The following is a 26892-nucleotide window of genomic DNA, read 5'->3' as shown; positions in this document are numbered from 1 at the left end:
TCTTCTAACAGTGAAGGTGGGTCAGAGGAATACTTGATTACAGCAAGGAGGAAAAAAAACTCTTCACAGGAAGAAATGTCCTGCAGGTCCAGGCTCGGGGAGGTCGGCCATCTGCCGCCACCGGATTGGGGGTGGGGGGGCAAAGAAAGAAAGAAGAGAGCCGAGAAACAACAGACAATAAAACACTGGTTGGAGGACCAGTAGGAACAGATCTGGAACCAGCTGGACACACATGCAGAACAGAGGTAACAGCAGAGAGAAGCTGCACATGAAGGCTGGAGCAGCTAAAAGATGGATCAGCACGATGCAGCAGTCCTATTTTATTCTAACAGCATTCACCCTCGGCCTCGCTCTCATCCAGCACGGAGGAAGCAAAACCCCAGAAAGTTTTTGCCTACACTACACTGACAAAAGTCTTCACTCACCATCCCAATCATTGAGTTCAGGTGTTCCAGTCCCTTCCATGGCCACAGGTGTATAAACCAAGCATGCAGACTGCTTCTACAAACATGAGTGAAAGAATTAGAAGAATTTGTGAAACACATTTGGGACAATTTGATGCTCCCAACTCTGGGGGAACAGTTTGGGGATGGCCCCTTCCTCTTGGATGATATATGGACCAGTTTTCATAAAGACATGGATGAGCCAGTTTGGTGTGGAAGAACTTGACTGGCCTGCAGAGTCCTGACCTCAGCCTGATAGAACACCTTTGGGATGGATTAGAGCGGAGACTGTGAGCCAGGCCTCCAACATCAGTGTCTGACCTCACAGATGTGCTTCTGGAAGAATTATGACTTCATCATGTTGCCCAGCAACAACCTAGCCACGGCCTAAACTCACAGACCATGGTCATGTAGCAGTTTGTTTAATGAGAGTGTTGAAGGACATATCCTGTCAAAGAGAGAGACAGACCCGCCCAGAGACGGGATCTGGTTGGACACCATGTTTCTAAATACAGGAACCTCAGTTTGTCTGAATTTAGCAAATACATGTGATGGCCTTTGTGTCTGTAACACGTCTGCAGTTTAACTAATTAGTGTCTCCGTATCATCTGTGTGTGTTTTCTAATATTGTCTAATGAAGACAAGTATAACATAAAAAGTATCGGCCCCATAACAGAACCCTGTGGGACTCCATGACTAACTCTGATGTATGAAGAAGACTCCTTGTTTACATGAACCAGCTGGAATAATATCAGATACATGTGACTGAAACCAGCCTCATGTGTTAATGAAGGGATTTATTTGTTAATATTTGGGGATATTATCTGTGAGATAGAGGTGAAGGACTTTCATCTCAGTAGTTTTTCAACTGACTTATTTTAAAATGACTGAATAGAATAACTGCTCTATGATAAAAATAAACCATAACCAGCTAAATATTTATACTTTCTATAAGAAAACTTAAACTAGGCTATGATCTCTTATCTGCATATATAATAATAATAATAATAATAATAAAAAAAAAAAAATCAACCACGCCTGTATTTACATCCCAGGGTGAAACGCTTTGTTTCACATTCTCTGTAAGACAACTGGACTCCACCCTCATTACCATAAATTAGAATGAAAAAGCAGACCACGCCCCCGTGCATACTTAATGCTGCATATTGATGACAGTCACATTTTGACATTACAACAAACAGGTCACGTCCTCGTTTCAGCGTCAGACTGATGGACGTTATTCTGCACTGAAAACGAGGCGGTGACCAAACTCGTTTACATTTGATAATTAAAAGTGACCAGGCTGCAGACAGGCCACGCCCACATGGATGAAAAATAAAATAAAAACACATAAAGATGATTCAGAATGGACGTTTTTATTAAATCAAAACTTTGATGATGGCCCGGTTGTGCTAAAATGGCAGCTTGTTGGTAGACTGGTTTATGGAGCAAGAACGTAAACCAAAGTGTCGAGCGGACATTCGTGAAAATGAAGATTTTTATTAAGTTATTTGATTTTTTTTTTTTAAATATTTGAAGTATTGTAATAAAAATTTACCAACATTTTGAAAAATACCAATTTCAAAAAATAAACAAAATAAATATACTAAAATTGTATAATACTTTAAAAAAGTAAAGTGTACACAAGTATGTTTAAAAAAGAAATAAAAAAGGTAGGTGAAATATGCTAAAAAAAAAAAAACATGGTTTCAGGGTGTGTGTGTGTGTGTGTGTGTTGTGTGTGTGTGTGTGTGTGGTGTGTGTGTGGAGAGGGGGTTATAGGTATAAACTCTACCAAAGTGAAAAAAAACATGATTTGTATTTAAATAAAAAAACCAAAATGAAGTTACATAAATTACCCATAATGGTGGCGTGGTGGTTAGCACTGCTGCCTCCCAGTTAGAATACCATCTGGAAGGCCTGGGTTCGAGGCCCAGTGTGGAGTTTGCATGTTCTCTGCGTGGGTTTCCTCCCACAGTCCAAACACATGCACTTACTGGGGTTAGGCTAATCTCTAAACTGCCCATAGGTGTGGATGGTTGTCGGTCCTTCTGTGTTGGCCCTGTGACAGGCTGGTGACCTGTACAGGTGTACCCTGCCTCTCACCCTATATCAGCTGGGATAGGCTCCACCCCCCCCACGACCCTGAATAGGATAAGTGGAAGAGAATGGATGGAAATAAAAGTAAAATATGTGTCCAAAACATTAAATTTACATAAGTAAATAAAATTATTAAAATATTATACAAGTATAAAATGTATATGTAAGAAATGAATATAACACATATATACTTTCTATATTAATTATACTATTATACACACACAAGTGGAAGAAAATGATTCTTATTTTAGAGATTATCATGAGTGCTCTACAGTAAAATACTGCAGTGTGTGAAGCAGGAGACTCAAACCGGGAGACAAAGGCTTTAAAATGCAGAACAATGGGCTTCTTGGATATTTGGTTCCTGCTCGTCCCCACCTTCAGTCTGCAGCTGCATCCCATTTCAGAAACTGCCTCCATGCTCGACCACATTTCAAGCCCAAACATGTCAGAACGGGTCGATGCAGCTGTCCCATTCCAAACATTCCTCCTAATGAGGCCGTGAAATCCAGCCTCTCTTTGCTTCACATTTCTGCTGCTGCAGAATTTATCAAGCTGCACTAAAACGGCTGAACGATCGATTCAGGCCTCGTGAAGCTGTCCGTGTTTCCAAACAGCAGCAGCAGCAGGTCAGATGTTTCACCTGAACACGACAGACACCAGAAAACGCCCCTCTGTCTCTGCAGGTGTGACTGTCAGACGACAGGAAGCGCCTCAGTTCGTCCTCACAGCCACGAGCAGAGAGCAGGAGGTTGGTCTAACATGAGCAACGTGTTCAGGCTGCTAACATGAACAAACGTGTGCTCGGCTTTCAGCTGGTTTTTTAATGGTGGGTTTTTCTGTGGACCAGTTTGTGTTTCAGTACAAACGTCAGGAAGCTCTCACAATTATTGCTTTTATTATTATATTGTAATTACTGCTATAAATCAGTTTCACTCAGGGTCACACTCTCTGCTGGAAAGGGCCCGACGATAAGAGTTTATTAACTTATATAGGCTTTCTGATATAGACTGTATATAAAGGATGGACCCAGCCACCCACAGAGTCCAAAAGCTGCTTCTGTAGCAGGCTGTAACCATGGTTACTTCGGCTGAAAGGTTAATGAGCCTATCGCAGCCGACACGTGTGAGCACACTTTGCATCACCATAGTTACGTGACGGTTTGTCCTGTCGTCCAAATCGTTTCTGGAAGCTGAGAAATTGAGCTTCACAGCCATCGTGTGGTTATTATGATAATTTCACTCGCGCTGTTGCAGGAAGCCCATGAACGTCGGCACATTTGGAACACATCTTGGTGATGACACGGTGATCTGAGGATATTTTTGAGTCAGCCTCTAGTGGACACTAGAGGAACTGCAGGTTTTGGTGTTTCCACGCTGGCTTCATTCTTCCACCCTGGAGTTTGCTGCTTTCTTCTGACACACAGCCTGTTGCACACAAAGGCTTCAACATCAACAAAACCCAGTCTGGAGGTCCCCTCACCAAGGCAGCAGGTCCATGTGTTTGTTCTGGTTGTGTCTTCAAATAAATGACAGCCTATCTGTCATTCATATGACCAATGCCAAACATCTATTCTTCATAGTTTGTTAGGTTCTCCTGTTAAACTTATGTTAGTGCAAATATCTAATCAGCCAATCACAGGTGATGTAAGTGTTGGTGCCAGATGGGCTGCTCTCTGAGTGTTTCAGAAACTGCTGAGACTTCCCCCTGCAGCCACCTCTGAGGTTTACAGAGAACGGCCTGAAACTGAAAGTGCTTGTTGCTGTCAGAGGAGAACGGCCCGACTGCTTGGAGCTGATAGGAAGGGAACAGCAGCATTACAACTGAGGTATGCAGAAGAGCATCTCTGAATGTACACCATGATGAACCTTGAAGGTGATGGGCTCCAGCAGCAGAACACCACAGTGGGTGTCACTCGTGGACCAGAGAAGACTGGAAATCAGCTGCCTGCTCTGATGAGTCTCAGTTCCTGCTGTAATATTCAGATGGCAGGTTCAGAGTTTGAAAGCCTGGCTCCATCCTGCCTTCTATCAGTGGTCCAGGCTGGCGGCGGTGTGATGGTGTGGGGATGTTTCTTGACACATTTTTAGCCCCTCGGTACCACCTGAGCATCGTTTAAATGCCACCTGAGTATTGCTGCTGACCACGCCCATCCCTTTATGACCACAGTACCATCTTCTGATGGCTGCTTCCAGCAGGATAACGCACCGTGACCCAAATCCAGTCACCACAGACTGGATTCTTGAACATGGCCTTGAGTTCCGTTGATCTCAGTCCAACAGAGTCTCTTTGGGATGTGGTGGAGATTTACATCCTGGATGTGCAGCTGAAAAATCTGTGTGATGCTGTCACGGACCAAAATCTCTGAGGAACGTTTCCAGCATGTTACTGCATTAGGCCAGGACTAGAAAGGTGTACCTAATAAAATGTCTGGTGTAATTAGCCATACAAACATTTCAGACTTCTTCCCAACATCACTGCCACACACAGACACACTCATCCTAACCCACCTACAGCTAAATGGGCCCAAATGTACCTGAACAGAGGAGTGAGCAGGTTCCAGGGCTGGAAGGACACATTTTCATGAACAAGTCTAATAAAGAAAAATTAATATAAACCAAAAGATGTTTGTTGTAAGGCAAGCTGTTTTTTTTCTGAGCATCTCGGAGGCCTTGGCTCATTTCTCCCCCGTCTTCACGTCATCCCAGAACGGCTCCACGATGGTGCATCAGATGCAGATGTTCCAGCAACATTCAGCTCTTTTGTTGTCTGCGTTTACTCTCAGAGGCCCGTACCATGAAGCAGCGTAGTGATCAACATGTATGAAAACTGCCATTCCTGGTAGAGCCCTCAGACCTCAGAGTGCAGATGCTGGGGGGGTCCGAAGACTCAGGAATGCCAAACGTATTCTCCAGTTAGAAATGTCCTCGTGCTGCACACAGAGGCTGTGACTAAGGGTTCAGAACTAGAACCTCAACAAGTCCTGAACCTGCCTGACAAACCAGCTACAGCTGCCACACCAACAGCACAAAGCCTTGGGTGAGTCAGGCTCATCACACTGACTCCTGCTAACAGCAGCCGTGAAAGAAGAGACGCCTGCTTTTCTGGTTCAACAGCATTAGCACGAAGTCGCTGCTTCGCCTGTTTTCCTCCACCACTCTGAGCTCTGCGGCCCTCTGTGTCAGTCAGGGGGGGATTTCCACCATGGTCCTCAGGACCGGTTTTCCCTCTAAAATAAAGGACTGCTGCACATTTGTCAGAGCTCCCTTTTATTCCTGGTAGCCACATCTGAAAACTAAAATCCGACTGTGCTTGAAGGAGCAGTGTAAAGCAGACCGACTCATGCAATATTCAGCACTTTCCCCCTCATTTCAGAATCCATCTGCCTCACTGCCGAGTTCATCTGTGGGTCACGAGCAGGACGCGTAAAGCTCAGACCGCGCCTTCGGCTGCGTGAACGAGCAATTTGAGAGAATCCGTGAACTCCTCGTGCTTTATGACTCGGACCTTACGGGAATCCAACACCTGAGTCAGCGAGACTCGAACCTCTCTGCAGAGGGCAGAAGCCTCGAGGTTTACCTCTCATCCTGAAAATAGATCTTATTTTGGCATGTTTCAGTACAGCAACGGCCACAGCATTTGTTGGAAAAACTGCACACGCCCACAGAACAAAAAAAACTGCCTCAAAGACTCCAGTGACATCCAGGAACGGGAAAAAAAGGGGCTAAAGGGTTCAGATAACCTAAAAATAACCCAACATGTCCACAAATATGCAATAAACAACAGAGTGAAAGAGCTGAAAAGATGTTAATGACTGAGATGAGGTGTAAAATCATCCCAAACACACATTAAATTATTGCAAAAAAAAAAGACAAAACGGCTGAAAAAAAGGCAAAAAAATGTGCAGAAGAAACAGATGATAAAAAGACGTTAAACGCTTACAGAGACGGACGTCCCAAAGCAGATGTAAAATAACCAGAGAAGCAACCAAAAGACCTGAAACAAATAATTATGATTATTATAATTATCAAAAGTAGCCTGAAAATTGCTTCAATAACCAAATGAGTGGAAAGAGACAAATAGAGAAAAAAAGATTAAAAGTGGACCTCAGAGTTACATGAAAAGCTTTTCTTGCTCCTGAGACGCACCTGCCCAACATCCAGGTTTCAAAGCCTGCTGCACACCTGCACGTGTGAGGGGTGGGAGGGACTTCCACACACCTGTGTCTGTGGGCCTCATCGTCTCATGATACTGTGGAACGAGGAACCCTTTGCACTCACCTTGGACTCTAACAGGTGGATGCAGCTTCTGGTTCTGGCATTCACTGGCCAGCAGGGGGCGACTCCTCCGGTTATGTAGAGATCAACAGGAAACCGATCCAACCTCTTTCTTGATTATAAGCTGGTTCCTGCTCAGTCACTGTTTTTAACACAACGTGATGTTTGTTTTGCAAGTTTTGGTCCTTTATTTGATGATTCCAACATTCTACTGTACTGTGCAAAAGTCTTGAGTCACCCTCTTTTCTGGATATTTTGGTTCCCAGGAGCCAGGCTTTCTTCTGAGCAGCAGTTCTCCAGCTTTCTGAAGGCCTCTCAAAGCTTTTCTTTGGACCTCGGCTGCTTTTTCACCTATTTTCAGTTCAGTCTTCATAACTGACTGTTTCCACAGGAATGCTTTTTGTGTGTTAAGCCACTAACACTGGCCTATGAGTCATTCAAGCACAAAGGGATGAGCCACTTTTAAATTGTATCTTTAGGCACTGTTACCAGCAGCCTGTCACAAATACACATCATGTGTTCCTATTTCTTTAGTTGGATCACCAATAAGGTGATTCCCAAAGCTGAAAACTCTCTCAGCACGGTGCAGAGTGTCCTTAAAAAAATCTGAGGAAACTGGAAACATGGACAACAGAAGAAGAAATGTGAGGCCTAAAAACACTACAGCTGATGAGCTGAAAGCCATGTCCTTAACAAACTGGAACAAATCCAGCAAAGACCTGACAGGACCTGAGAGATCATCTGAACATCAGTGTCAGCAGGTCTGATGGATCCACATTTGATATTTTTGGTTCAAATCATCATCAGTCTGCAGAGAGGAGGTCAGCAGAGGTCCAACAGGGTCCACAAACACCTGTGAAACATGGTGGAGGCTCCGTCATGGTTTGGGCTGCATTTCAGCCGGTGGTGCTGGAGATTCAGTCAAAATGATTAATTATGAACACACAGAAGAACCATCAAGTTTGATCCACCAACAGGAAAGCTTCTGGTTGGCAGTGTCAGCACGACAAAGATCCAAACACACCGCCAAAGCCAGGGGCGTGGTGGCCATCGGGAGGTTCGGGAGTTTTCCCAAACGGCCGGTGATCAGATTTTTTATTTTTTTAAACCCAATTAAGCACAGCAGCACTCGCGCAGCCACAGGTGCAGACAGTGACGGTCAGTCGTGAACGTTTCAGCTCTAAGAGCTCTTTTTTCATCAGGAGGGGCTACAAACACAACAGTCCAGCAGTGTTAATCCGGTATTTAAGACCGACGTCATTTCCGAGTCCAAATGCTCCTAAATAAACACCAATGACTGTTCACTATTAAAGATGACTGTAACATACCTTATCAGCTGCAGTTATTTCTGCTTCTCTTTCTCATCGGTAAAATGACAGCTGAGCGTCTTTTTTTAGATTAGTTTTTGTCAACAGCCCTTTTTTTCATGATGAAAACGAGACGATAACTAAATAAAAACTACCTAAAAAGATAAAAACAATGAAGAAATTAATTGACACTTTTGTCAACAAATGAAAACGAGACGAAAATGCTTGGCGGAGACGACATCAAATCAGAACATACCTAATTTTGTAAAAGGCAGGGACAAGTTAGGAAAACATCCAATCAAACGCACAGTTGGACAAATTTGCTCTAAACCCGGGAAGACCAAACTAGCCTGTGATTGGTCGTTCCTTTCGATAGAACTAAGTGATGTAACCAATGTCAGCAGGGAGAAAGAGAAGAGCCGATGTATGGACACATTTGTCCTTTGACGTTGACAAAACGATGTGTGACCCATGTGGGGCGACTATCTCGGGTAAAAACACGACAAATCTTAAACGACATCTGCAAACCAGTCACCCAGATCTCCATGCAAAGGTCAGCATTTTAGTGTCATGCAGGGTAAAGAGTTTTTCCCAGTTTGTGTTTAGAGAAAATCTCCACACCGCGGTGGATTAGCCTTTATAATCTTAGTCCTGAACACTGCCCTGTACCTTTCAGAGCGTCCTGCTGTGTCCTGCTGACGTTTTTCCCCCTTTTGCTGCTCTGTTGTACAATCGAATAAATGGCCTCTCCAAACCAAGCTCCCGGGCTGAATTTCAACCCCAGCCCGCCCCTGGCCAAAGCAGTAAAATCAAACACACAGGTGAACACCATCAGTCATGGACTGAGCTCAGGCCTCAGCATCACTGAAGCAGTGTGGGATCATCCAAAGTCAGAAACATCCAAAGAAGAGCTCTGATGTCCTTCAGGAAGCCTGGAGAACTGTTCCTGAAGACTGCTGAAAGTCGTCAGAGAGCTGCTCACAGTAAAGGTGGTCACAGCGACCTCTGACCTCGTCAGTGAGTACAAACTCTGTTTTTGCCTTATATACCTGAAGAAATGAGGGGTGGCTCAAGACTTCTGCACAACACTGTATATGTCAGCTTTATTGTTACACTGAAAATGAGAAGACAATTCAAATGCATGGAGAGGTGAAGTGAATGAAATCAGGTTTTTGGGTCAAAAACAGCTTCTCTCTTATTAAATTCAAAAGCCGTGATCTTTGAAACATGCAAAGCCGGAGAGTTTGTGGTGGGAATCTTCAGGAAACAGCCGCACAGATCAACCACAGGAATTTATTTATGTTTTGTCAATTTACATATTTACTATTGGAGCTGATGTCAGGTGAAATAATGGATGCAGACCAGGTCTGACCAACACACTGGTCTGCACTACTGACATGACTGTGAGGGACAGAAAACTAACGAGCTTTCATGCAAACAGTCAAATCTGATCCATGACTTTGCCCTGAATACACGTCATAAACGCTAATATATACAGAACACTATCCATGTCAAATTATGAATGAGATGTTTGGATAAAATGGGAAATTTCATCACTGGTAAATCTGCAAAGAAACGCAAACATCTGGCCTAAAAATAAAACTGCAGCTGGAACAAAGTCTGCTGTTTCTCCACTCCAGTGTCAGATTTAAATATGAAGCACCAATGAGCAAACCTGAAAATAAAACAAAAGTCCCTCAAACTCTATCATCATATAAATAACACGACAAAAATGCGCCGCCCCAGATTCACAAAGGTCTTCGTCCACTTCTGCATTAAAGTTATGGATGTCTGCAAGCTGTCATGACCACACGCGTGCCCATGAGGGAATGAGGTGTCACTACATGTGGTTGCCTTTTGCTACTGTCGGATTTGCACGTGAGGACGCCGGAGGAAGGGAAGCTGTAGGTTCCGACGAGTTGGGATTTTGGTCTTTTCCGTCGCATTTCCTCCCGTGAGCGTTAAGGCTTCGACGGCTGGATGGACAGCAAGCTACCGAACTTGAAGTGCTGGATGACGGGGAACTTCTCCAAACACTGCAAACAAATGGAGGGAAAAACAATCGTGAATATGTGAGTTTGCTTCAGAGGAGCAGCAAAACAACCGTGACCTGGAATAATGTCAGAAACATCATCTACATTTGTCCACGTACCAAAGCGCAGGTAAAAATATGAAGTCATGGAGGTAAATGAAAACAATATAAAGGGGGATAATAAGGCCCAGGTGAACTTAAGATGATAACAAGGATGGGAAACAAAGGAACTGTGGCAGGAAACAGAAAGGTGTGTTTGACAGGAAAGGGAAGAGAAAACAGGTCAGCAAACGCCTGCATGTGCTCCTGGTTCATCTGAAATACTGTCAAAGCATCCAAATTTGGTTTTATGGCACAACTTTGAAACTAATTAAAAAACAAAGGTAGCACCGACATGGAGGTAAACGGAAAGAACATAGAATAGGATGATAAGGCCCAGGTGAACTCAAGACATGGATACAGGCACCACCACCACCCCCACCAGCCCCCAAAAACAAAGAGAACCCAGAGTCAGCAAAGAGATGGAAGAAAGGCAAAATTAGGCAGGAAAATGTCTCACTGCGCCTCTGTGACTAATCACACCAAAATGTCTGTTTTGTTCATGTGTTTTTGTGACAGTGAACAGATGTAAGAAATACAAAACTACTGGCATCATTTCACTGAGCTGAAACAGTGCTGTTCACTGAGGTTGGATAAGCTGTGGTACCAGATATGGAGGTAAATGGAAAAATCTAATATAAAAGCAGATAATAAGGTACAGGTGAGCTCACAGGGAAGAGACAGGAAACAGAACAAAGAAAAACAGAAAGCCACATTTGGAACAAACCTTCAAAATAAAACAGGAAGTAAACAAAGAGGAATCATAAGGGTACAAAGGCAGCATGTGGAAGGGGAAGACAAGGATCACAAAAACTAAAAGGACATTTTTGCCTCTGTGTGGCACAAAATACACATGAAATGAAACAGTGTCGAGTTTCAGCTTTGACTCCAGGGTTTGAAATACTGCATTAACCATCATGGAGGATTAAAACTGTGACACACACACACACACACACACACACACACACACACACACACACACACACACACACACACACCATGAACAGAATAAGCTGTACACTGAGTGGAGGCTGTGCGGACACCTGATCACGTACTGGGACTCTCTCTTGCTTGCGGCTCAACACGTCTCCATGTTTGAAGCAGCCACAGTGAGGCTCGCCCCGACCTGAACCTGAACTCTTTCCATTGGCCTTTCACGCCAACCGCGTTCAGACGAGCCCAGCAGAGGCTCTTTGTACGCCCACACACGGACCCGGGGTTTTTTTGGGGGGTGGGGGTGGGGGGGATGGGAGGAGCGCTCGGGCTGTCTGTGCCGTGACACTATCGGTCACGATCATGTGGGCAGAACTGGGGTGGAAAAACACGCCTCACAGACCTTTTGTCTAAACAGATATTCAATCAATGTTAAACTTGTAAAAGCATCAAAGGGTCAGTGATCAGAGCCCAGCTCTTCACACACAGCAGTAAAAGCCTGGGTAGGTTCTCTGTCACATGCAGTTAGAAGGACAATAACGCAGATGTAATTAACACCACCAGAAGTTACTGCAAACCCTTTGATAACATATCACAGCAGTTAACCTACAGTGGTTAGTGCTGTTCTCTAATTATCTGCTGCCCATTTTATGTGGTGATAATTTCTATTTTTTTCCTCCTATCAAGTACTGTTTACGTTTCTTTTCCCAGCCTCCGCGGAGCTCCGCCGTCCTGCAGAAACGATTAAAAACACATCAGCGAGCTGCACGCTCGCCAGAGCTGCTTACAAACCCACCCACCATCTAATTTAATCAGAGGGCAATTTACCCAGATCGCTTTATAATAACCCAGGCAGTAAAGTCCAGATGTGCCAAAAGCTGCAGTTCCTCTAACGTCCACCAGAGGCAGCTGCAGCAGTGAGTCAGTCCCCATAGACTCCACTGTTAAAAAGTCCGACTTCACAGCCGAAATAAACATGTTTGCAGCCTGACAAAAAAACTGTTTCAGCCTCTGTGGATAATTTAACCCTTCATAACAGCTGGGGGTGCATTTCTTTATAACTCACCTTAAAAAATTAAAGTTATGTATGCTCTGAGTGACAGCTCGAGCCTCTTGTCCAGACCATTAATTCTGTTACATGCCCCTTTTGTTTTGGACTCATCTTTTAATTTTAGCATTTGGACCAACCAAGTTATTAATTAATGCTAGCACGCTTTTAAAGTGCAAATAGATACCTGCTAATTACAGCTAAGCAACATCCAAATGAAATCCTGGAATTTCAGTCATCAAAACTGGAGCACAGACTTCTTGGATGGTCTGTTAGCACATTTAACCACACAGAAGTCATATTATTGGTCAGATAATTGCATTAAAAAGGCTCCAGCACCACAAACATGGTCCAGAGTTAGCTGCGGTGAAGCTTTGCAGACAGCTAGCAGCTACTGTCAATCAAAGAGGCAAAGAGGCTGTATATAAACTGACCATTTTCAGACATATACGTCTTTATACCAAAAAAAAGAAGAAGGAAAAATTAGTTTTTTGTTGGTGATTTTGTGGTTTTATCGGTCCAGCTAGCTTTAGATCTTAACTAACACGAGCTTGCCGCCCCGGCAGTAATGGTATAACAGTCAGTAATGTTAACAGGGACCCATTCTGATCACCTCCAGCTCCATTTGTTTCTCCTCCACTAAAGCAGCTCTGCATGATTCACAGTCAGAATAATCCTAATTTATCTGATACCGAACCCCAAAGTTGATCTACTGTCTGATTGACTGTCTGAAGCCCCACCCACTCCTGTTAACGTGGGTGGGGCTTCTGTCCCTGAGATGACCATATAAGGGACTCACCCCTCTCTGTGACATTATAGAGATCCAGGAGTAAGAAAAACACTGAAACTGAGTGGCCTATTTTAACAACCACGTCTGAACAGAAGCTATGCGACAGTAAAGACCGAATAACCGCTCTTTAAAATGTGTATTAATCCGCTTCAGGAAACAGTCCTCAACAAGCGCATCATTTCCTTCAGTCGGACTCAGTGAAGAACTACAGTGCTCAGCTTTTAGTTATTCATTAGCAAATTACACTCACGACACAACACGTTTAAGGATTTATGTATCTGAGTCCTAAAGCACTCGGTGTTTTTATGTGATCTAATAAGAAGTATGGATCAACCACAGCCTGTTTTTTAGTGTTTCCCATCTTCCAAACTATCAAAATCTTCTGCCTCAAGAAGCTTGAAGATGGCAGCTGAGATCCTGGCAGCCTCTTTATTCAAACTATTCCAATACACACTCCTCAGGAGTCCCTCTAGCACTGTTTTCCCCATGTCTGTGTTTTATTTCACAAATTCAGATGGTTCAGAAACAGGCAGCAGGCCTCAGAGTGAACTCCTCTCAGAGAGAAAATGGTGAATTCATCTCTTTCTAGGTCTACTCCAACTCTGCTCGAAACCCTGTGTGGGGCCAGGAAAAGGGAGAGAGGAATGCAAGTCTGCTGATGGTTGCTCCAGGCTCGGAGGAAGGTCGGGACAGAGGGAGGGGAGGATTTAATGAAGGGAACGGCAGAGCAGGAGGAGGAGGAGGAGGAGGAGGGGAAGGCAGACAGCTTGGCCCCTCAGCTCTTTGGGAAGACTCACAGGCTGCTCTGGAAAACACAGGATGTGGGCATGCAGGCGGGGAGAACGGGCTTAGACACCCCCCCTCCCAACCGCCCACACACACACACACACACACACACACACACACACACCACACACACACACACACACACAATTCCATTCTCTCTTAACCCTTTCCTGCCTCGCTCCCCTGCTTCCCGAGCACACAGCCTGGGTCCTTTCTGGCCTCGGTCGGCTTTAACCTGATTTCTTAAATGTCACGTAAACAAGAAAACGGTTTCCCGAGTCCGGGCGAAGAATTACGAGAAATCCAGTTTACACAAGAACCAAGTTTTTTTTTTTTCCCCTGCCTTTTAGTTTTTTGGCTATGCGTCACCAGCTGGGTTCATGAAAGCAACAGCAGCGCAGCAGGAGGACCGAGAGAGCGCTGAAGGTCATTAAAACTTTAAAGAAATAAAAGTAATGAATTTTATTAAGACGACGACACATTCAGAAACACGGTGACACTGGAAGGAGGACAAACACCAGGCAGCAAGAATGATGCTAAAGCTGCAGTTCCTCTAACGGCCACTTGAGGCTCCAGCAGTGAGTCAGTCCACCCAGGCCTCTTTCCCACCAACAGGGTTCCGGAGCCCGTGCCGTAATTTGAACCGTTAGGCGGATTTTCCACCGCCGAAACACTCGGTGCTCGGCTGAAAAACGGGTTCAATTCCGGCCCCGCAAACTAGCTGGTCTGGAACCAGGAACCCGTGCTGAAAGCGGCAGAAGGCCGTGACTCTGCCATCTCAACATCAAGTTTTCTACCATATTACATGTGTATTACAGGAGAAAAGCGAAGTGATTTTCACGGCTGTGAATTAGGTTGGGCTCTAAGGCTGAACTTGCTGCTTTGTATCAGTTCATATCACAGATAAAAGGACACAAAGTGCGTACTTGGACCCTAAAACGTATTTGCAGCACAGAAAGGAGAGCGTGTTCTCCCACGTTTGTGCGCTTCGGCTTCGTGTCCAGACGAGGACCCGCCCACACTCAGACGTAAAGGAGCAGTTCACAGAAACGCGGTGGGAACGCGGGCCCGTTCTTAATCGTTTCGCCGGTTCCTTGGGATCGGCACGGGAACTTGCTCCGGCTCCGGAAACTCGGCGGTGGGAAAGTAGCAACAGACTCTCTTGTTAAAATATCCAACTTTACAGCACAAGCTTCTCCCTCTGTAATAACTACACAGCCATGATTTTTCATCTAATAACTCACTTATTTAAATTGCATTAATGCTTAAAGTTTTTATTATAAGGGGCGTGTCAGCTTTGACTAGGCCAGGCTTCACCTCAGCTAACTGGAGCTGGACCGTGTTTGTGCTGCTGCCTTTTGAAGCATTTTTAATGCAGTTATCTGAGAAATATTCTGGCTGGTGATCCAGTTCTTTGAGTATTTTTGCTTTATTAAAACCAAAATTACTGTGATTGCGTGTGTGAGCGTGCTACAATAGGGAGTGAAAATCTGAAACAGCAGTGACTGTGTTCATGTTAGCATGGCTGCGGGTTTTTAGCGCACTCCAACACCATCGCTGCGGTTAAAGGACCACTCGGCCTCACAGGGCTGACTGATGAGGAAACCCAGAGATGTGTTCAAACTGGATGAATGCTGTGCAGCATATGTCACAGCATCCACCTGATCTGGTGGAGCATAAAGTGCTCCACCTGAGAGATACAGCTGCAGTAAAGACGGGTGTGAATGGTACAAAAACACAGGAAGAGAAGCAGAAATGTTCTTTGTATGAGTCATAAAGTTAGAAAAGTCTGATTTGAAGCTTCACCGAGCCATTTGTCAGACTGATGGGACTGAGGGTGGGACGGAGCAGGCGTACCTCGGCTTTGTACATTCGGATCAGGCCCTGGTTGACTTTGGACCAGGAGGGAACGGCGCTGATGTTCCACAGCTGGTTGGAGTGTTCGGCAAACGGACCCGTCTTCATCTGCACAGAAAGAGAGACAAAAAGCAGGAGTTTAAGTCCCACGTTTCTTTAATCTACTTCATCACAGCGCTTAAATACTTTTTAAAGGGTAGCATTTCAACCTTTTCTACTCCAAAATCAGCCTCAGAGCTTCAAACAGTCCCCCTGTGGGTGGTAAAGGTGGCTTTTATAAGGCTAGAGTTTCTTCACTGATGGAGCTTTGGCCATTTTAAACTGAATCAGATGCAGTGGATACCACATATAACCCAGAGAAAAGGTTTCTTATGGCCATTACTTCTTTCTCTTACACAGTGAAAACAATGCAAACTTAAACTGCAGCTCTAAGTCTCATTTTTATAGCTATTGTTTTCTGTAATGTTTGAAAGGCACAAGATTCATGCTTCCTCTGAACTGGAGCCTTTCCTGACGTTGGAGAGTCGCTACCTTCACAAACCCATGAAGGTGAGCTGCTGTCCAACACTGTGTGTTGGATATGGACCAAAAACCGTCTGAGGTGAGCGTGTAATCATTCTGAGGTGGGAACATCTTAGACAAAGGCTGTTGGGGGCGTGGTCATTATGGGTGACGTATATGTCGACACAGGCAGCTGTAGCCAGCACCTGTTGTCGAGTGGTGTTTCTGTAAGATCATCACTGCAAATAACCAATCGCCACGCTGTGATGGTGCAGCTTTGCAAGACACCAACGTTTGCTCGTCCAGAAGCGTAAGAAGTGGAGAGGGTCACTTAAAGACGAGCTTGTGGTGGCTGAAAGACTCAGACGCAGGACTCTAATGTCTTTTTGGAAGGAGTGGATTTACTTCTAATAAAAAAGTCAGCTTTTGGCTGAAAACAGACCCTTTCAAACATTAACTGTGTATAAAGCCCCTTCTGGCCCGTCTTTCTAGCACAAAGCCCTGAAGCCAAACTTTTCCCATGTACTGTCTTTTTCCACAGTGGTGAGAAACTGGTGCAGTCCAAGGACAGGGTTAGAGGAAAAAGCTCAAACCAACTAAACTTTCTTCTTAAGAGAAGCTGCTGTGAATGTCTTGATGCAAAAGACCACTTTCCAGATCTAATGGAGACCTGTTCTGGTTGGTGGAGAACCAACAGCATGTTCTTGGCTGATTATCTCCCTAAGAGCCAGATGAGTAAATGAAGGGTACAAAACCCCAAACCAAGGCCCTCCTGACATCAACTGGTGATGTCTGTTAACAAATGCTTGTTGGCTGCGAATCAGCAGCTGAAAACAGCGAACGCCACGCTGTGGGCACGGCTGCAGGGCCTCCAACCAAAACAATGAGCTGAAAGACACAAACAACGGCAGCGTCAGGTGGCAGCGCGCTGCATCTTTACCATACTCAGCCCTCAGAGCCGCTCAAAGGTTAGTGATTAGAGTTTCAAATGTGACATTTCAGAGTTTGTAGAGAAACTGTTTTGCAATTATAAATAACTGATTAACCTCTAATCAGGGTTTCAGGAGCATTTTTTAAAATTGTCAGCATCTTTATTTATTTTCATGCAGGGAAGCATAATTTATAAAATACAGCTTTAAGACAGAAGTTGGTTATTGAAAATTCTTCTACTTTGAACAAACTGTTTTGTTATATATTAAATCTTTGAGAAATCTTCATCAGTTTCCAAATATGAGTGTTAGTTTCTCGCCCTTTAGCTTTAATGGCAGCACCACTCGAGCTGCTTGGATTCCACCGGTTATCCCAAAGCTCCAACAGTGTCCGGCTTCACCCACTCCGATAAATGTCCAGTGGGGTCGAGGTCATGTGCCTGGAGAGGAAGGACGACAGCCCTTCAGTCTTCTTTGGCCATTTTTCAAAGCTCCGAGGTGTGTTTGGGGTCATTATGGTGCTGAAGGATGAATTATTCTCCACAGAGACGCAAACCAGAGCAGGTCTCTGAAGAATGGAGCGACACCGTTTGGTAGGTTTTGGTCTGTCGGATCCAGTTTACACAAACCATTTAATCCTTTTCCATCAGCGCTGTGCCGATGCACAATCAGAACCAATCCCATTACTCCAGGCTCAAAAAAACTACAAAAAGCTGGCATCACATGTTGGAAGCTCTGAAACGAGAGGGGCTTCAGCAAGAAACCGACCAGCGGCCGGCAGACTGGAAGCCCACCGACTGTCTGCCATGATTTTGTCCCAGCTTCAGGATTCAGTTCTCAAACCTTCGGAAATATGGGATAATTCTCAAATGAGTGCGTTACAGTCTGGTTGGGTACGAGTCAGATAAATGTAGGCATCAGCTGGTGAATGTGCAAAACATCCAATTCTTTAACACTGCACTACAAGAGCACCTTTTACACACCCTCAAAGCAGGACAACATAATCACTGTGTGCACGCCCACGAGGGAGCACAACCACTGTTAGCAACCATTAGCCTAGCAATGATTTGACTCAGAGGAACTCAGAGAAACCAACTGCCTTCACACTTCCTGGAGCCCAACAGCGCCTCTGCTGTTGATGTTTGGAAATGCAGCTGTAACCATTCCTTCTGTTTTATTCATTTTTTAAAAATGTGTTTCAACAATATCATTTGACTAATAATAATAATAATAATAATAATAATAAATAATAATTTGACTCCTTTCTAGAAGCACATTTTAGCGGTCATCAGCCATCTTAGCATCGCCTCACGGCAGTTATTTTTAAGGGGAGGAGCATCACTGTAATGATCAGCGGGACATGAAGACAACCGAAAACCCCAAACTTAGAAGTTATTATTTAATGTTCTTAACAGTAAAAAACTGTTTACTGACTGGTTTCTAAACTGTGTTTAATAAATAAACATCTAGCCTGGTAGCAGATCCATTCATTACCACAGGGATATTATAAAGAAGGTAATGCAGCTGCTATCTACAGTTATCTGAGACACCAGTCAGAGTTAAATTGTTCACATTCCTGCAGCTCCACTAAAATGACCACACTGTTCCCACAAGTGTTACAATAAAGTTTAACATCCCGACATCCATGAAAAAGAGGATTTATGAGGAAAACTAAGCAGTGATGTTTGGAGGGTCAGCTGACGTGTAATGACCTGCTACCTGGCGGCTCTGTACAGAGGTATGGTCAGGCCCTCGATGGGCAGACAAACACCGTCACACAGCAGGAAGAAGATGCTGAAAACAGCCCAAGCTTCAGCCAAGATCTGAGATGATCCACCCACAGCACGAGGTCAGTCATTAACGTGTGCCTGTGTGCTTTGGATTGCTCACTGTGAAAAAGTCTTGAACCTGAGCTTAATGTCCACACTGAAATCTCAGTCGGCCCGAGGACACGGTGACCCCGTGGGCTTTTAAAAGCTGAGCCTAAAGATGTGCTGCACATGAACGAGCCGGGAACAGTGCTGATCCGCATCATTTAACACATAATATAATTCATTTTTATTTTACAGCTACGTTCCACGTCTCTCTCTTAAAAGAATGACTGAATAATGAGCTTTCAGTCACACGTTTAACAATGAAAGCATGCAGAAAGCTTCTGATTAGGGTTTTTTATTATTATTATTATTGCTACATTGATTATGGGGCTTTCAGTGATTTAATGAATGTTAAAAAGAACAAAAGGCTGATTGTTCATCCAGCAATCACCTCAATATTAATAAATTCAGGGCTCTTAGCTCAGAAACACACAAACAAAAACAAATGTATGAATTTCTAAGCGCATAAATTAAAAGTGAGGAGCATCGACGGCTTTCCCACCATTTTCTCCCAGGAGGGCCGAGGAACCCAAACCCAGACCCTGAGGGGAATCAATCTAACAACCCCCTCCTTCTTTTCTCCCCCCCTCCTTTCCATCCCCCTCATCCAACCCCCGGCTCCTCACACAGCTCCAGACACTTTCCAGGGCCTCGCATGAGAACACATGGGGGGGAAGGGCATGGAGGAGGGGGTGGAGACAGCCCGTATTCCCTGGAGGAAGGAGTGATTCACAAGAGCATGTGGGGAAGGAAGTGACTCATGTTTAGGACGCGCACACACACACTCGCTCTCACACACACTGGAGCCTTGTGTCTAAATAAAAAAAGAGCGAAGTATCCACATGTGTGTGAATAGGAGGAAAATCCTCGGGTATGGAGTAGAGTGTACGCTCACAGGCAACAGTAAACAAACGAGGACAAACAAGCCGCAGCGCAGACTGAATCAGGCCAGCAGCACATCCCAGAAAAGGAAAGGCAATGAGGATGTGTGCTGTGGTGTGTGTCTGCCACGCTTACAAAGACAAAAGTGTTTAAAGGTATTTGTGGACACAAAGAAAACGCTGGAAAGAAACCGCATCCTTTAGTGGACTATCACAAACATTAAATGTTTGTTTCGACAACAACACGTTAGAAAATTAGAAACTGAAGAAAATTTAGAGGAATTTACAGAATCTCCTTTCAAAATAAAGAAAGTTCTGACCCATATAATGGGGAACTTCAAACGAAGATGGATGAAGGCGCTGTGACATCACTCCTTGGTTTCTGGACTATTTTGAAGCTTGGGCATTACTTCCTGTCCTGGAGTGGTTTGTTAAACCCTCTGATTAATTATCACGTCGTCTCCGATTGTAGACGTTCACAGTGGTCCCTCCTCCTCCCTGAGTGCGATCTGACTGGGGTCGATGTAGGGAAGTTGTTTTTCTTACCATGGAAAAAATCCTGTGATCTCCTCTTTGTCGGGTTTTGGTGTGCTGAGCGGCTGCTGCTGCGTTCCTGCTTTTAAAATGCACCACACTGTTGATTTGGCCACTGCCAGAGTTTCTCCTACCTCTCGACCAAACACACGTTTCCTCACCTGGAATCAGCTCCAGGTCTTTGATTGGTTTCCTTTTTTGGGTGATTAAAAATGGAGGAGTGTGTATAAAAATGGCCGTAATGAAAGTGTAGAGGAGATGATGCAGCCTGAAGCTTCGAGACAAGCGTTTCCACTGGTGCCACCTCGGTTGCAAAAAACCAGGTGATGAGCAGGGGCGGGTCTGACTGCGGAACCACAAGTTCATTGGCTAACGACTTATGCTTGACAAGTCATTAGCCAATGATGTGGGCAGTTTCATGTCACAGATATTCCGCATTTTAAAACACGGTATTTTTTATTATCTGCAACCACAGCTGTCGCCACTGGTGGCCTTCAGATAAAATGCAGGTTAATGTACGGTTTTACGAGTGAAATATTTTTGTTAAAAACTTTGCGTCTTTCCATCACATATGGACTGGTCAGATGGACTGGTCATTCCTGCAGGAATGACCACGTTTACGGGCTGCTGCGAAGGTCAAAGAAAGGATTTAAAATCGTATTAACACAAAGTCAGAGGCGTAGGTGTCGTCCAGGCTTCACCTCAGTTAAACCTGGACTGGACCTCGGGACTGTTTTGTGTGTTTTAATGCAATCACCTCAGAAAGCATATGGCTGCTGCGCGTGTCATTGTGCTAACAGACGTCCAAGAAGTCTGAGCTCCAGTTTGGGGTGAAGGAGATTCTAGGATTTTAACTGGGATGATTTAGCATTTATTAGCATCGGTGTGCTTTCCTGCTGTGCAATATGCTATCATCTCATCATTTAGTTGTATTATGTCACAGGCGCGGTGCTGCCAGAATGACTTTATTTTTTTCTACAAACTGGTTAACAGAAATTCACGTTTAGCAAAATTCAGTTAAATTCAAATCATATTTGCAAGAGAAGCAATAAAGCCAAACTTAATGGGCACTTCTGGCTTGTAAAAAATAAGACGCCGACAGCCAACCAACGGCTGCTTCATCCATTTCTTATGTAAAATCTGTATCTGGTATAAATATGTGAACATTTACTGGAGTTTCTGTGGGTGATGCTTCATATAAATCACTGGCTGGGCTCTAATCTCAAAGCCTTTGAGGACGCGGCTGATACAGAAACACCAAAATATGAAAGTCTGTTTAATATCTGATGATGGAGAATATTCTGGTAATTTCCATAGTGGAGGTTTATTGTTTTCATATGAGTCTGACACACTGGTTACAAAGTGTAGATGAAGATGAAGCTGGAAACAGACTCAGAATCAGTTTTTGTGGGTTGGTAACTAATTAATGGACTAACTGCTTTATTCCAAGAAAACTGAAGAAGATAACAAAAAAAAAACAAAAAAAATCAATCTGTGAGCCAGCTGAGGAGATCCGCAGACACAGCAGCAGCATCCTTTCATGACCGTGAGGAAGAGGAGGAGGGAGAGGTCAGGCGGGAGGAGGAAGGAGAAGAGGAGGGGAAGGAGGAAAAGGATGTAGCCGCTCCACCGACGCCCTCCTCTACTTCCCTCCCCTCCTTTTCCTCCAAAAACCCCAAACAAAGCGGACGGTTCCTGCTCTGGCACGTTCCCAACAAAATCCATCTGCCTCCTTTCTCCTCCTCCTCGTCTTCCTTTTCCTGGAAAAAACCACATTCAGCTGTGGTCCAACTACTTATTTCCAACGGCTAGATCTACACAGAATGTCCACATGCATCATAACACACACAGATAGATACGTAATTAGATTAAATCCCCCTCTGATGAATTAGTTTATAACATTTTTAAATGTATTTAGTGCTCATATTGTCCATTAGATGGCAGCAGTGCACATATGGACAAACCCACATCCTATTGTGATGCAGAGTGAGAAGACTGCTCACCATCACTGTTTGACTCAACAGAAAGAAAAAGAAGGAGCTGATGTCCTAACAGGAGGTCATTCAGAGGTTTCCAGTGTTCGTAATGGTTTCTGCTCTGAAATAAAACTGTTACTGTAATCACAATCGAAGCCTCAGTGCATGAAAACCAGTGAGAGTCGTTTGTTAAAGCAGCTTAAACGTGATAAAAGTCTCTGAGCGGCCGGTTTGTTTTACAAAGAAACAAAGTTACAGAAGAAGGAAGGAATGAAAATAAAAAATGTGTGAATTCAGAAAAACTAGATTTATTTATTTCAAAGCTTTAGCAAGTCATGATCTGACAGACTGAAGCTATAAATCATACATATATAGTTTTAGTAAAGTCCAAATATCATGTTGGACACTGCTAATGCAAATATTAAATCGGCCAATCACATGGCAGCAACTCATTTAGGTATGCAGACATGATCACATGATCAAGGAGACCTGCTGCAGACCAAACTGAGCATCAGGACGGTGGTTGTTGCACGGTTGTTGGTCTGAGTGTTTCACAAGCTGCTGATGTGCTGGGATTTTCCCACATCAAGTATCCAGAATGTAGCAGTTCTCTGGGTGAAACGCACTGTTGATGTCAGCTTCAAGCTGACAGGAAGCTACAGTAGCCACTCGAGGCATGCAGAAGAGCATCTCTGAATGCACAACATGTCAAACCTTGAAGCAGGCAGGTTGCAGCAGAAGACCACATCATGGATGCAGCCGACAAACCTGCAGCAACTGTGTGATGCTGTCATGTCAGCATGAACCAAACTCTCTCTCACTGGTAAGATTATATACAAAGTTGATACAATGAAGCAAAGTGACTGGAATCAAGAAATTCATGCGTGATAAAATATTTCAAGTTCAGAGAAAAATGTAGTTGATGCTGCATCACAGCAGCCGGAGCTCAAACACTCCACTTTGGTTTTAGACAGAGAGGAGAACAAAAAAGAGGAAAGTGAGCAAAACTGTTCACAATAATGAAAATGTGTCACTGTAACTTGATTCCAGCTATTGGCTGGACTCCCCCTCATCCTGTTGGCTGCTAGCGGGGAATATTTGTGGGTTTCTGAAGTAAAATTTGGTTCATTTCTAGAGCAAGAGAGGAATGAGAGTACCTGTGCAGTAATCCTCCGACAGTCAGGCAACCAGGAAAGAAAATCTAGATATAAACTGGAATATAATCTCCTTTGAAAGTATGAAACTTGAATGTTTACAGGGGTCGCAGAAATCTGACCGCTATGGAGCCAAAACTTAAACACATCTGAAGCCGTGCAAACACAGTGAACTGAGTTGGGTTAATGTAACAAAATTTGTACCAAATGAAGCCAAAATTAACTGGAATAAAATCAACTACAACTAGATTTTCTGGGCCATGAGCTCGGAGATCTCAGGCTGTAAATATTCTGTCCTTCAGTGACACAGATTTCCTCTGACCAGTGTTTGAACCCGGTGAGTAACGTGACTCTGGTACCTGACGCAGGTGGAAGCAAGCCTGACTTTAAGATGAAGAAAGTGTGGGGTATGTTTGATTTTCCCACCTCATTAATGAACTTGATGCACTCCAGAAACATGTAGTCCTGGTGGTGCTCGTTCACCACCCGCTCGTCGACAAAGTGCCGAGGCTCCAAGGTCGGGTGATCTGAGGAGGAGATCGGGCTGTAAGTGCACATGTTCAACACCAGGTGGCACCAAAAGCTTTAGTCCATTTATTTAGTTTAAAAAGAAAAAAAAGCTGCTTCCCTCCATAATTTCATAGAAAAGAAAGAAAACTGTCACTCTTACAGATGTTAATGACATCATAGATAGTAATTTCAGACACAGAAGGCCCGCCCACTTCTGTTTACAAGGGGCGGCCAATCAGAAGAAGGTGGGCATAATATAGGAGGAGCTTAAACATCCAGACGGTGAACTGAAGGGCTGCTTCAGGCCCAGCGTAAGAGGAGGATCATTTTGAACTGTGATTCATGTAAAGTTGCTGCTGCTGAAATCAACATAACAGATAACTCATTTACAGCTCCTCTGCAGCAGGTTCATATTTAGTTTACACAGTTTAACTACAATTAAAGTTACAAAGCTTTACATACAGAAGGAAGTGATGCATGTTTCCAAAACAAAACAAAAACCCTTCCCTGGGTCATTCTGGACTTGATGTTGGGACTGGGCCGTGTTTACCCTGTGCAGCATTCCCTCTGTTAACAACAGTCTGCGAACATCTGGGAACGAGGGCAGCAGCTGCAGGACGTTTGGGAGAGCACTGTCGTCCTGTCTGATAGAGGAGCCTGCTCAGCGGTGCTCGGTCTGCTTTGTCATATTTTGTGTTTCATGATGCTCCAAAAGTTTTCAGCTGGTGAAAGAACAGTTTGTCTGGGTCCATTTAAACGAGCTTTGGCTCGGCGGCGTTTCTGGATCGCGTTCTCATACGACTTCTCCTTTGCACGATGAAGGTTTAACCTGAGGAAGATCACGGTGAGCTGTGCTCACAGGGAGGGGCTGGAAGTGTTCCTGAGCCCGTGCACTGATTTCCACGACAGAATCAGACCTGTTTTTACTGCAGTGAAGATCACAGGTTTACAGCCTCGTCCCTGCGCACAGAGACTTCTCCAGAAACTTTGATGGTATCATTATTAGAGATGATGAGATACTCAAAGTCTTCACAATTTTATCTTGAGGAACATTATTCTGGAATTGTCCCACAATTTGTAGATGCAGCTTATTGCAGACTGGTGAACCTCTGCCCAGCCGTACCTCTGAGAACCTCTGCCTCTCTAAGACGCTCTTTTATACCCAATCATGTTTCCAGTGAACTAATTAGCTGCAAATGTTCCTCTGCTGACTTCTCCAGTCCTTTGCTGCCCCATCTGAACCTTTTCAGATGTGTTGCTGCCATCAACTCAAAATGAGTGAATATTTTTCATGAAATAGTAAAAATGTCCTCTTTAAGCCTTTGGTATGTTTTCTGTTCTGTTGTGACTAAAACAGATTATTTACATTTCACATCAGGGTTCTAACACTAAAATAAGTGAGTAAGTAACCCAAGTCTTGTGCGTGTTTCCAAAATAAGAGTGGAATTATTTTTAAGCTCGTTCATTTTTTTCAGCCCTGAGAATGTGACGCAGCTATATCCTGTAATTATACAGTTACAAGAGCTCAAAACTGGTGGAAAAATCATTAAAATGCACCAAATTTCCACACGTGAACTTTTCAGGGTCTGAAACTCTGAGGAGATAAAACTGCTTTGCTTCATTAAACAAACTAAAGTTACTGTAAACGATGACGAATCAGCTGATTCAGAGAGGGTCATGTGGGTCACTGATTGATTTTTCATGGGCTGACCCAGATATAACATGTTCCCTGTAGCAGCTGCAGGTTGGCCTGTGTTTGATAATGGACTGAGGACCCCTAGTGTACAGAGTCAGCCACTGCACCACTGCAAAAACACTTTAAACTTTCTGCCCCCCCCATCAGCATAACAAAAACTAAAACTAATCTTAAAAAATGACACAAACACTGAACATTTTTAAGCTTAAAAAACAAACAGATGAGTAAACGCGCTCTGGAAAGATTCAGAGATTCTTGGGACAGCTGTGACCGCTCACTCAGCCATCAGAAACAGGGAACTCGCTCAGGGAAAAATGAATGATTATTGTCTTTTATTTAGGAACAGCTCGTATTAATGGACAAGTAAATAAATATAAATAAATAAACCAAAGCTGTAGATTTACACCTGCAGTCTCAGAGCAGGTCACATACAGTGCACCTCTGAGGCGCCTCACAGTCTCCTGATTAATAAATACGATGTCCCGGACATCAAATATGTGAACGCTCTCAGGCGACTCAGTGCAGACATTAAGCTGAGGATCGGGACTTTTTAATCCAAACCTGTGGATGGATCATCTCACATGTTCTCCCGGCTGAAGTTTGGTCATTTTTGGAGCCTCAACATGAACTTTTATTGGGCTCCGTCCTCCATCTCCCCCGTGCTCATGTGCTTACATTAGCCCAACCTCAGCTCTGCAGCTAGCCACCAGGTAACACTTCATTCTGTGAAGCAGCCAAACTTCACTGACCCTCCAACGTTACAGCAGAGCTGACAGTTATTTTTTTTAGACGTCCTTCAGTCAGAACATGATCCATCATCCTCGGATGGAAACTAACTTCCTGCTAACCCTTGATAATCACAGTTTTCATGGATGTTAAACGATCAGCTGCACTGATCACTTCACTGGAGCTGAAAGTTTTCAGATTTCGTTTGATTTGTGGGAAATGAAGGAGCGTCAGACTTTAACAAGCAGACAGCTCTACAGATGCTCACGTGCTTCCCTCCACAAACACACCTGTCGGCTCTTACCTACGAACTGGGAGCTGCCCCAGATGAAAGGCAGAAACTGGAAGTCGTCCAGACCCCAAACCCCTTGACTCCCAGCCGGCTCCATCCTGTAGGTCTTCTGCAGCTTCCGCATCACCTCGAGATACCTGCAAAGAC

At 44.2% G+C, this 26892-nt stretch overlaps 1 protein-coding gene across 1 annotated transcript in view; it reads right to left on the bottom strand.

Moving 5' to 3' along the window:
• Window positions 1-9406: 9406 nt before the first annotated feature.
• The window catches only part of ptpa (protein phosphatase 2 phosphatase activator), a 21997-nt gene continuing 4511 nt past the window's right edge, over window positions 9407-26892 (bottom strand). Inside the window, exons 7-10 of the mRNA XM_030742907.1 lie at window positions 26758-26882; window positions 23948-24048; window positions 15673-15780; window positions 9407-10163 (exon numbers count right to left, since the gene is read on the bottom strand). Of these exons, the coding sequence (XP_030598767.1) occupies window positions 10089-10163; window positions 15673-15780; window positions 23948-24048; window positions 26758-26882 (409 nt within the window). The 3' untranslated portion in view covers window positions 9407-10088. The remainder of the gene's footprint in view (window positions 10164-15672; window positions 15781-23947; window positions 24049-26757; window positions 26883-26892) is intronic.

This window comes from Archocentrus centrarchus, chromosome 12 (genome assembly GCF_007364275.1).
Source record: "Archocentrus centrarchus isolate MPI-CPG fArcCen1 chromosome 12, fArcCen1, whole genome shotgun sequence".
Taxonomy (NCBI): Eukaryota; Metazoa; Chordata; class Actinopteri; order Cichliformes; family Cichlidae; genus Archocentrus; species Archocentrus centrarchus.
This window is presented reverse-complemented; position numbering and strand designations above follow the sequence as displayed.